The sequence below is a fragment of the Phaethon lepturus genome, unplaced genomic scaffold (genome assembly GCF_000687285.1).
Source record: "Phaethon lepturus isolate BGI_N335 unplaced genomic scaffold, ASM68728v1 scaffold20437, whole genome shotgun sequence".
Taxonomy (NCBI): domain Eukaryota; kingdom Metazoa; phylum Chordata; class Aves; order Phaethontiformes; family Phaethontidae; genus Phaethon; species Phaethon lepturus.
The window spans coordinates 27,059-38,623 of NW_010552770.1; the positions used below are offsets into that span (position 1 = coordinate 27,059).

Sequence of the window (11,565 nt, forward strand, 5' to 3'; positions counted from 1 at the left end):
CATCACTGTCCTCAGCATTGGGTACCACTAAGCATGCTGCCACTACATACACAAGAGCGCTGAGCTGCTTTTGAAAAGGCACATGCTTCGTTCCAAAGTGTCTGCTTTAAGCACTCTGAGTCACTGTGGCAAAACAAACGCCACCTTTTTAGGTGTGGCAACTGTCAAGTCAGTTCTTAATGTATAAATTGGCCTCAAGGGTGGAATTTGCTATAGCAAGTAGTTTATGTAAGGCTGAAAATAGGTATTTCTCAGATAACCAGGCAGCTCTACAGCAAGTTTTAAAAAAAATACTTTCATACAATACAGTAGTTCTGGGTTTATGTGCACCAAAGTTGGAAGATGAGTTTATGAATCCCAGAGCTGTTTTAACTGACCCGTATTGAATACATACAGAATTTTATCTGATCTTAACTCTAGTACATTAGTATACATTGTGCAGTGTGACTGAGCTACAGTTTCCAGGGGAGCTGTAACTTTGAATTTGCCATAGATCATATATTCAAAAATCACCCATTTAATTCACATTTTTTGCTTCGGAGCACTCAGCGTAGTTCGAACTGTGGAACAAACTCCCACAGGAACTAAGGACCACTGCAAACCTTACCACCTTCCCCTCAAACTGCAACATGTCTTTTTTTTGTTCTGCCATCTTAAACATAAATACATACAAGCTTGTATGATTTAAAACAACTCAGCTCACCCAAAGGTAAAACAGCTCACACAACATTCACCATTTGAGAGAGTAAGAAACAAAGAGGGAATAAACCATAGGTGGCAGCTGTTAGTTGCATTGCTTAATTCATTACTGATCAGCAGGGTAAGAACCTGCATTAACTAGAACAGAACATTTAGATGTGACCGTTTGCTGTAATAATGTCACAGTAAATTTAATGTTATTGGGATGATTTGGGAAGAGAGGTGGTTGCCCAAACAGGACCATGTTCCTGGGAATTACACAGAGTAGCAAATGCAGCAGAATGTTTTCTCCTACTAATAAATTTACTGTGTGTAGCCTATGCCCTCCTGTAAGACCCAATGTTTCAGCCATGCATGCTTGCAGCATATCTTGTTATTTTAAGAGTTTATTCAGTGCTTGTCTCTTGAAAAGATTCACTGAGTGGTTTTGATTTTTTTTAAGATTTTTCTTCTTAGTAGGGTAAGTGAAAATATCTTAGTTGGTGAGGACCGTTGCCTTTTCATGCATGTCTGAAATGACCAGCGGAATTTAATCTGACAGATAGGAAAGGGAAAGGGAGAAAATGAGAGCAAGCATAAGAAAATTTAGCCCAAGGATAAGTTTCCTTTTAGTATTAAGTTGTAAGTGCAGTAGAACAGAGGCTTAAAAAGAACGCGCTGGACCAAGCCTAACCATAGCACTGCATGTCTGACTTTGGAATCATAGCATCATTAAGGTTGGAAAAGACCTCTAAAGATCCAACTGTCAACCCAACACCACCAGCACGATCCCTCTAGAACGAAGTGCCTTCAGCTTTTTAAATGAGCTTTCAGCCAATATATTTGTATTGTGTATGGAGTAAAAGTGACGCATCTTCTTTCCGAAATTTTTTTTCAGAACTATAAGCGACACATGGATGGCATGTATGGGCCTCCAGCCAAACGCCATGAAGGGGATATGTATAACATGCAGTATGGCAACCAGCAACAAGAAATGTATAACCAGTACAGCAACGCTTACACAGGGCCTGACAGGAGGCCCATGCAGGGACAGTATCCGTATCCTTATAACAGGGAGAGGATGCAGGGCCCAGGACAAATGCAGCAGCATGGAATACCTCCCCAGATGATTGGTGGCCCCATGCAGTCGTCAACCTCCAGCGAAGGTCCTCAACAGAACATGTGGCCAACACGAAATGATATGCCTTACCCTTACCAGAATAGGCAAGGTCCAGGAGGCCCTGCACAGGCCCCGCCGTATCCAGGGATGAATCGCACTGATGATATGATGGTACCTGACCAGAGGATAAACCACGAGAGTCAGTGGCCTTCTCATGTCAACCAACGTCAGCCTTCTTATATGTCATCCTCAGCCTCCATGCAGCCTATCACCAGACCTCCTCAGTCATCCTACCAGACGCCACCCTCTATGCCAAACCACATCTCTAGAGCTCCAAGTCCAGCATCCTTCCAGCGCTCTTTGGAAAACCGTATGTCTCCAAGCAAGTCTCCTTTCCTACCCTCCATGAAGATGCAAAAGGTTATACCCACAGTTCCAGTGTCACAGGTCACAGGACCTCCACCCCAACCACCACCAATTAGACGAGAAATTACCTTCCCCCCAGGTTCTGTAGAAGCATCCCAACCAGTCTTAAAACCAAGACGAAAGATTACCTCAAAAGATATTGGTAAGCATCAAAACAAAATCCAAATACTGAAGTAGGTTGGGAGAAAGGAACTTTGATTTTCTTCTACATTTTAAGGCTGTTTTGACAAATGGTTAACTTTGGTAACTATAATGTGATTGTCTTCAATAAAAATGTAGTACCATATGCATCAGAGAGGATGATCGGTAAAATTCACCCTAGACAATCTGACATGAAGTCAGTATTTTATATGGAGACCTGAGGTCTCCAGAAATGCATTAAAAATGAAGCTTGCTTCAGATTACCAAATGATTTATGTTGAAAGGTCCTTCAGAATGTTTGTTAAATCAGCAATACAACGTTTAGCTGAGCAAAGCTTTCTGTGTTCCTGTTCTGTGGAAGCTCATGCTGTTTCGCATTTCGTACATTCATGTTCTCATACTTCCAAGTTTCCACACTCCTGACAGAGTATTCTATCTTTATTTACTGATTATTTGGTGTAGTCACCTTCTCTAAGTTTGTACGATTACTTCAGCTTCGGCAAAGTCAGGAAGAATGGCCCTGTTAAGATACTCTCACGTATTAAGGCTGAGCAGCAGTTAACAGAAAAACTGAACAGGACGAAGTCGTGAAAGCAGGGTCTTAACCAGTGTTTCAGTAACTATTTCATTTAAATCCTGCATCCTCAGAATGTTACAGTTTAATCTTTCAGAACTCATTAACAATCTCCGAGGATGCACTAACGCTGCTTTACTTCTCCTTTCTTTCTCCAGTAACTCCTGAGGCCTGGAGAGTGATGATGTCTCTTAAATCTGGTCTTCTGGCTGAAAGTACCTGGGCGCTAGACACTATTAATATTCTTCTGTATGATGACAGCACTGTTGCTACTTTCAACCTCTCTCAGGTATGTGGGAAAAGCAGTATACTTCTCAACTTTCCAAGGAAAGAAAACGGAAATAAGATACCTACAAAAATACTGAAGTCCTTCAAAATTGATTGTCATTAACATAAATTTGAATATCACAAAAATTCTCTTCTTTATGATTGGTAACAGTGAACAATAAGGGATAGCTTTAGGTCCAATGGGGGAAATAATAAGCCTGAAATAAGGGTATCTCTAGTAGAAAGGTGCCTGTAGGGATATAAGAATTTTAGCACTGACAGGAGCCTAATGTGTAAATTCAGACTTACCATAGTATAAGGACAATCCCAGAAAACAGCAGCATGTTAGTAGTCTTGCTTAACTTGTGTTTCCATAAAAGGCTTTGCAAAACTATATCAAATTGATTTGAGGCTGTCTTTTGGTGACTGCTTGCCTTATTCAGTAGTTCCATACTGGGCTGTGGGATTTTTTTAACTGCTTATTTTCTGTTTGGTTTCTTCTTCCAGTAAACTAAGTTTGCACAGAAATATCAGATTGACAATTTAAAGGCTAAAATCCACTGTCTGTCAACAGGATGCAAGTAACACAGGATTCAGTGCGCTTTTGCCTCACTGCCTCCCAGAATTTTTCAGCCCTGCTCTAACCATTGGCCTGTTAGGTGGTAGTAACAGATGGCATGCTCATAATGCACATCATCTAAAATTTGTGCAAATTAAATATTCAGTTTCTCTGCTCCATTCATTCCTTGGTCACTAATAGTGTAACTCATCATTTTTTAAATATAATGACCTTTTTTTAAATACAGACACAAATGGTACATTTCATCCCACCTAACTTTAGAACTAAGGATATCTATAGCGTGATTCATCTCATCCTGAAGTAGAGATCTAAAATAGGTCAGATGAATCATACCCTAGAAATGGCCTGTAAAAGACCATTGATTATAAAAAGAATCTAGACAATTAGGTTAGGTGTGTAACTGTTGTGGTTGTTGGAAGTTAAGAGAGGTGAATCTCCTCTGAATTCTATCAGAAACTGCATTAATGTGCACTGTGCAAGTTGCACAGAGTACCAGGCATATTTTAAATATGTAAATTTTTGTTACTTTTGTCTTGGACTCTGTTTTGAATGGCAGTCAGGACTCCATATGATGACATATAATTCCTGCAGTTCATAAGCATCAGTTTGTTCTTGATTCTTCGTGGGTTTGGCAGTTGTAAGAGAATGTAAGAGAATACAGAATGGACAAAAGGATACATTCTGCTGAAAACCTATTAGCCCACGATTAAAAAAAAAGGCATTAAAAGCCAGACAATCAGGCTGAATACATCATAACAGCAAAGAATTTTTAATAATAAAGCCACCGAGGGTAAGTAATACCAAGTCCAACTACTGTCTTTCCATAAGAAAGTGATTACAAGTTAATTAAAAGGATTAAACCTAAATGAAAACTGTTTCTGCAGGGTGATTTACAGCACCAGACTCCACTAAGAATTTTTAAATATTGCCAGGCAAAAACAGAACTATTCCAGTAGAGATGGGATATTAACCTAGGATGTCGGTACCTAGACCCTGAACTACAGATTCCTACAGGACAGCTGGTTATAGAGACTGAGACACAAAAGGAGAGAGGAAGAATTCTAAGTTTTAATTAGGCATCCAATAAAAGTACAAATCAGAAAAAACTAAGCGAGTTAGAAACTTCAGTACTCTCTACAGAAAATGAGTAATACTAGACACTTCCAAGGGGATGGAACAGCTAGGCTAGATGTCCGCTCTAGCTTACAGGAGACGTATGAGTAAAGTTCTCTACTTACACTTGCTAGTTTAAGCAAATGGAGCTGTGATAGTTTGACATTACATACTGTTCGGACAGATGCTAGAATTCCCTTTGATTAACTTCTGCCATGCAGGATCTAGCCACAAGTCCACAGCAGAAGGAGGGAAATAGTCACACATATATGCATCAGTGTTCCTAATAAAATGCCATACAGACAAAAATATCCATCTATCTGATTTTTATGTTCTTTCTTCTCCCCTCAGTTGTCTGGATTTCTTGAGCTTTTAGTAGAATATTTTAGAAAATGCCTGATTGACATTTTTGGAATCCTTATGGAGTATGAAGTGGGAGATCCAGGCCACAAAGCACTTGATCACAAAGCAGCCAAGAAAGATGATAACCAGTCCTTGGCAGAGGATACCGGAAAAGAGGAGAACAACGAATGTATTGACTATTTTGGTGAAGAGGAGGAGGAGGGGGAGGATGAAAAAGTAGAAGGAGAGGAAAAAAGCATTGTTTTTTCCACTCCTGGTGCCATTGCTGATCCAAGTGAGAGGCCAAAACAAGCCAGTAAATTTGACAAGCTGCCAATAAAGATTGTAAAGAAAAATAATCTATTTGTTGTTGACCGATCTGACAAACTTGGACGCGTTCAGGAATTTGATAGTGGACTTCTCCACTGGCAGCTTGGTGGTGGTGACACAACTGAGCATATCCAGACTCACTTTGAAAGCAAGATGGAGATTCCTCCGCGCAGGAAAGCCCCTCCTCCCTTGAACTCTCCAAGCAAAAAGAAGGACCTTGAGGGGAAAGGTGAATCTGAGGAACAACAAGAAAAAAGTATAACAGCAACCATTGATGATGTCCTCTCAGCTCGGCCAGGAGCACTGCCTGAAGACTCAAACTCTGGTTCCCAAACAGAGAGCAGTAAATTTCCCTTTGGGATCCATCAAGCCAAAAGCCACCGGAATATTAAACTGCTAGAGGATGAGCCAAGGAGCCGGGATGAGACTCCTCTATGCACCATAACTCACTGGCAAGACTCCTTGGCCAAACGCTGCATCTGTGTGTCAAATATCGTCCGTAGCTTGTCTTTTGTGCCTGGCAATGACACCGAAATGTCCAAACATCCAGGCTTGGTGCTGATCCTGGGAAAGTTGATCCTTCTTCACCATGAGCATCCAGAAAGAAAGCGAGCACCGCAGACTTACGAGAAGGAGGAAGAGGAGGACAAAGGGGTGGCCTGCAGCAAGGATGAGTGGTGGTGGGACTGCCTCGAGGTCTTGAGGGATAATACATTGGTCACATTAGCCAACATTTCTGGGCAGCTAGACTTGTCTGCTTACACAGAAAGCATCTGTTTGCCAATTTTGGATGGCTTGCTGCACTGGATGGTGTGTCCATCTGCGGAGGCACAGGATCCTTTTCCAACTGTGGGGCCCAACTCAGTTCTTTCGCCTCAGAGACTTGTGCTGGAGACCCTGTGTAAGCTCAGTATCCAGGACAATAATGTGGACCTTATCTTGGCCACCCCCCCATTCAGTCGTCAGGAGAAACTCTACGCTACTTTAGTTAGGTACGTTGGGGACCGCAAAAACCCGGTCTGCCGAGAAATGTCCATGGCGCTCTTATCGAACCTTGCCCAGGGGGACACATTAGCAGCAAGGGCAATAGCTGTGCAGAAGGGAAGCATCGGAAACTTGATAAGCTTCCTGGAGGATGGGGTCACTATGGCCCAGTACCAGCAGAGCCAGCATAACCTCATGCACATGCAGCCTCCACCTCTGGAGCCACCTAGCGTAGACATGATGTGCAGGGCAGCCAAGGCCTTGCTGGCCATGGCTAGAGTGGACGAGAACCGCTCAGAGTTCCTTTTGCACGAGGGTCGTTTGCTGGATATCTCAATATCTGCTGTCCTGAACTCTCTGGTTGCATCTGTCATCTGTGATGTACTTTTTCAGATTGGGCAGTTATGACATAAGTGAGAAGCCAAGCATGTGTGAGTGGAGATTAGAGGGTCACATATAACTGGCTGTTTTCTGTTCTTGTTTATCCAACGTAGGAAGAAGGAAAAAAAAAAAAAAGAATCTTTGCTCCTCTGCCCCATTCACTATTTACCAATTGGGAATTAAAGAAATTATTAATTTGAACAGTTATGAAATTAATATTTGCTGTCTATGTGTATAAGTACATCTTTTTATTTTATTTTTTTTAACCAAAGTTGCTGTCTAGTACATTCAAAGGTCACACTTTTTTTTTCCATAGATTATCCTTTTCAATGTTCTTTTCCATGTTTGTATTGCATATTTTTTGGGAAGCGAACTAGTGACTTTTTAAAAAAATGTTACGGCAAACCATTGTATGATGGAAAAAAAATCTCACCACTTTGAAACAAAAAGGTGAAAAATAACCAACATACCAAGTTCCTGTGTGTTTTATTTTTTCAAATAAGGAAAAAATAAAAAAAAACTTGTATACCATCACCCAAAGCTCTGTGCAATAGAAGATTCTAGTGATGTAGGTGTAGGGGATCAAGGAGGGTGTCAGTCAGTAGTCAAAGTACAAAACAATACTGGTTTCTCCTCAGGAGAAATGGTTACATTAGGCTAGGAGCAAAACAAAACAAAGTCAAGTTAAAAGATTTTTAAACAAAACCTGATGATAAACATCAATTGCTTCCTCACCAGAACTGTCTTGTCTACATCTGGTTTTTTTTTTTTTGACCTTCCACAATGACAGTTCTTCACGATTCCTTTAATCATTTTTTAAAATATTTTTTTATTGCCTAAGGGCCGTGATGTATATAGAAGTTGTACATTAAACATACCCTCATTATTTTTTTTTTTTTTTTTTAGTACAAAGTTTTTAGTTTCTTTTTCATGATGTGGTATCTACAAAGTGATAGTAGAATTATTTTTTCTTTCATTTGGGCCATATCTCCAAAAAATAATAAAAAAAAAAGAAAAAAGAGAAAACCCAACACAGAAAACCAACAACTGAGGGTAATGTACAAGTTTCTGTATGTATAAAGTCATGCTCTATTTCGGGAGAGCAGCCGATCACAATTTGCTTTATAAATCAAGGTGTGGAAATGGTTACGTATGGATTGATTTAAGAAAATGGTTACCAGTCTACAGACAAAAAAATATATACAGGAAAAAAAAAAAAAAGGAAGAAACACAATTTCAAAGATTTTTCAGTGACAAGAATCTGCATTTGTATTTCAAGATAATGTAGTTAAAAAAGAAAAAAACTTGATGTAAATTCCTCCTTTTCCTCTGGCTTAATGAATTTCATTTATTCAGTATAAAATCTTTATATGTTCCACATGTTAAGAATAAATGTACATTAAATCTTGTTAAGCACTGTGATGGGTGTTCTTGAATAATGTTCTAGTTACAGTGTGGGATATCGGAAAGCAAACTAATTACAAGAAAGAGCAATAACGATTATTCTCTTTCCCCTACTTTATTATTATGACCTTCAAAAATACTACACTATTGTATTGCAGCAACTTGCTCTCCTTTAAGAAGAGCCTTCTTGCATCACAGAGAAGTGTTTTTAATTAATTATCATTTATAAAACCATGGAGCCTCAAAGGGGAAGACACGGCTGGCAAATGATAGTTCTGACTATGCAGGTATCCAGTCTCCATGCTGTGTTTGGGGGACTGAAGATGGATGTTAGAAAAAGTGACAAAAGATTTTGTTAAAGCAATAGCCAACTTGAAGAAATTGATCTGTATTCACTACCTGTACTTCTCTCTGTTGGTTAAAGGTGCAAATACCCCAGTGATGTGGGTATTTAGAATAAACACCCACCCACTTCTCAATACTGTATGTGTCATTGCATACTTAAATGGCCGCTTATCCTGGGAGTCCCCCATTAAAGTGGATCAGGCTTTAATAGAGCACATCCATCGTTACAATTGGTGGGAGATGGCCATTTCAGTTTCAGGAATTACCTGGTTTTGGATACATCCACTCTCACCTGGTGATATCTTGTTGCTGAATATTGTTCAAGCACTAATTTTTGCTATTTCATCTTGGATCATTGACTTCGTTAGTGTGATCATAAAAAGCTAATAATAATCAATTTCCCTGGAATTGCCACATAATTACACTGTTAGTGGATATCCTCCTCCCCTCACCAATAACAATACAGAGGTACTTGAAAATTACAACCCCCTTTGGCATACTGCCCATCTTGTTCCTATAGATTGCTGTAACGTTAATATATGTAAGAGAATTTCAGAGACAAGTAAAGTATATGCAATTACAAGCCAAGTTTGAAACGTGACTCCCTAGTGTCATGAAAAGTAATTTCTCCCAGCTTTTCTTATTCAGTAATCTCTCCGCTCCTGTATCACCTGCTGCAGTGGTCTGTCTGTCTCTTGCGTATCACTACGTTCAGAAGTACATGGTGAATTATAACCCACCTGTAACTCTTCATCACAGGAGGAGACATATTTCAGGGATGATTTTTACAGCTTAATACTGGGCAGCATGGAAGTAGTATCCCCTGCTAAACTTACTTCTTACTAACATTTTACTGCTTGATGTTACCCTATGGATGCAAGCAAGCTGTTAAATAAAGCCTCTGCTGGGCAATACTCACCTCTTTCTTGTCAAGGACAAGAAAGGACGTCTATTCTTTACTCTTCAGCATTCAGACCCTGAGTCCTCTGGGGGAAACTACACCTGTGGCAGAACACTGAGAGCTGTCAGAGGCAGCACTTAAATGTTATTCAGGACTGCGTTGAGCCTGATTAAACAACATGGTGGGAAAAAAAAAAACAACACCCAGCTAGCAAGCCAGCCACATAATGTCCATACGTATGTAACACTGCTGCCACTTTTCCAGTTGGGCCAAGAGCTAGCTGGGGAGAACTGGAAGAGTGGAAGGGAAAGGTTAATAATACAGATTCTGCCTGAACATAATTTTATGCTGTTACAGTAGGAGTAAACGATCTAAATCAGTGGTTAGTATTACAGCATATCAGAAGAAAGGTGAAGTATAAGAACTCCAGTTCCCTCTGTCATCTACATATGATTTTACCTCTCCCACAATGTTCTCTTAAGCCTTTGGAGAAGACTTGCTCATGGGACTTGTGAACTTAGCATGTTCTGACTGAATCCTTAACAAGTTTGAGCTGCTGTTGGTATTGTTCCTACAAGAGGTATTCCAGTTTTCATTTTTTTAAAAAAATTCTACGTTTTTGTGCTGATACCATCACAGATGCTCTGTAGTGAAGCTCAGACTAGTACCAACAAGAAGGTGCAGTATTTGAAATTCTAAAACTGCAAGGAGTTATTTAGGGGAAAGCAGTCAGTTAGTATTATAGGCAATAACCAAACACAAATATTTGACTAATATATATATATATTCATCCACATGCTTAATACCCTCTGCACTTTTTTTTCCATCTTATTCTGCTGTTTTACACCACAATCAGTGAATGCTGTGCCATATGTCACTACTGTGAGACCATTATCTTTTTGGCCTGGATACATCCAGAAGCAAGATTTACTTAATCACTTGGAGAAATATTGTAGGAAAAGCATATGGCTTGTCTTCCACATTAATGATTCCTATGCAACACTTCTACAGTGCAATGCAGCGTACACCTTATTTTACAAGCCATATGAAAACTCCTCTTAGTAATAAAGAATCAAGTGTAGCTGTCATTTGTGACAAAAACACTGCCACACAAAAAAAGATCCAGCCATTGCAGGGGGTAGGTTCATTTCAACCAGTGTTTTAACCCATGTCGTCATGCTTCACTCTCATTCTGAAGCTGCTGTTCAATGTTAATTTAGTAGCAAAGAAAAAATAACTCCTCTTCCCCCCTGTACAAGAGGAAGAGTTGTAAGCATCCACAGTGCAGGTGCCCAACCTAACTTGAAACTGAACTGGAATGTGGGAACTGAACCGAGGTGGCACACAGCTAGGTCACTCTTCCAAGAAGCTGTGTGTGGGTTCCTTACTCTGCAAGTAGTTCTACTAGTGTACCTAAGAAATAATACACACCTACTGCCCAAACACTACCACTATCACAGAAATCAGTTTTTTCTGTGTTTTAAATAGGAGCAGAGTCTCAAATTTTGAGACCGGTAAAGTTCTCCAGAGCGGGATGATTACTTCTATTTTTATCCCCATCGACCTGGTAATATCAAATATGTGGAAAGTACACTCACACACAAAACCACAAAGCTGTCCCGCCTGCAAAAAGCTTATTTTCCAAGTCGTGAACAAGTAACTGCAGGTGGAGACAGAGGAGAAAATGGAAGCAAAAGCAACACTAAACTGAAAAGGCAGGTACCACTCTTGTAGCACACTGGAATTATGAAGATCTAGAATATGGCCCCATACCACTTGCAAATTTAATTTTCCTCAGGATAATTTGTGAAATTTCTGGGGGGTGCCCCCTTCTGTTTTCTCATTACGAAATCTTAAACTTCCCATGCCCAATTCCTTTCCCTCCAACCCTCACAAAGATCTTTTTAAGGATAACTGAGTCCAAAGAAAGGAGAAAAGTACTGAGGGAGGAAAGGGAGAAAAGTCACGGCCATTTGGAG

The 11,565-nt window shown here is 40.0% G+C and overlaps 1 protein-coding gene across 1 annotated transcript in view; it reads left to right on the plus strand.

The window, feature by feature from the left end:
* The window catches only part of ARID1B (AT rich interactive domain 1B (SWI1-like)), a gene marked incomplete at its 5' end in the record, with an annotated part of 35,244 nt that extends 26,900 nt beyond the window's left edge, over window positions 1-8,344 (plus strand). The window contains 3 exons of the mRNA XM_010291331.1: window positions 1,577-2,366; window positions 3,098-3,228; window positions 5,251-8,344. Coding sequence (XP_010289633.1) covers window positions 1,577-2,366; window positions 3,098-3,228; window positions 5,251-6,963 — 2,634 coding nt within the window. The remainder of the gene's footprint in view (window positions 1-1,576; window positions 2,367-3,097; window positions 3,229-5,250) is intronic.
* Window positions 8,345-11,565: the final 3,221 nt, after the last annotated feature.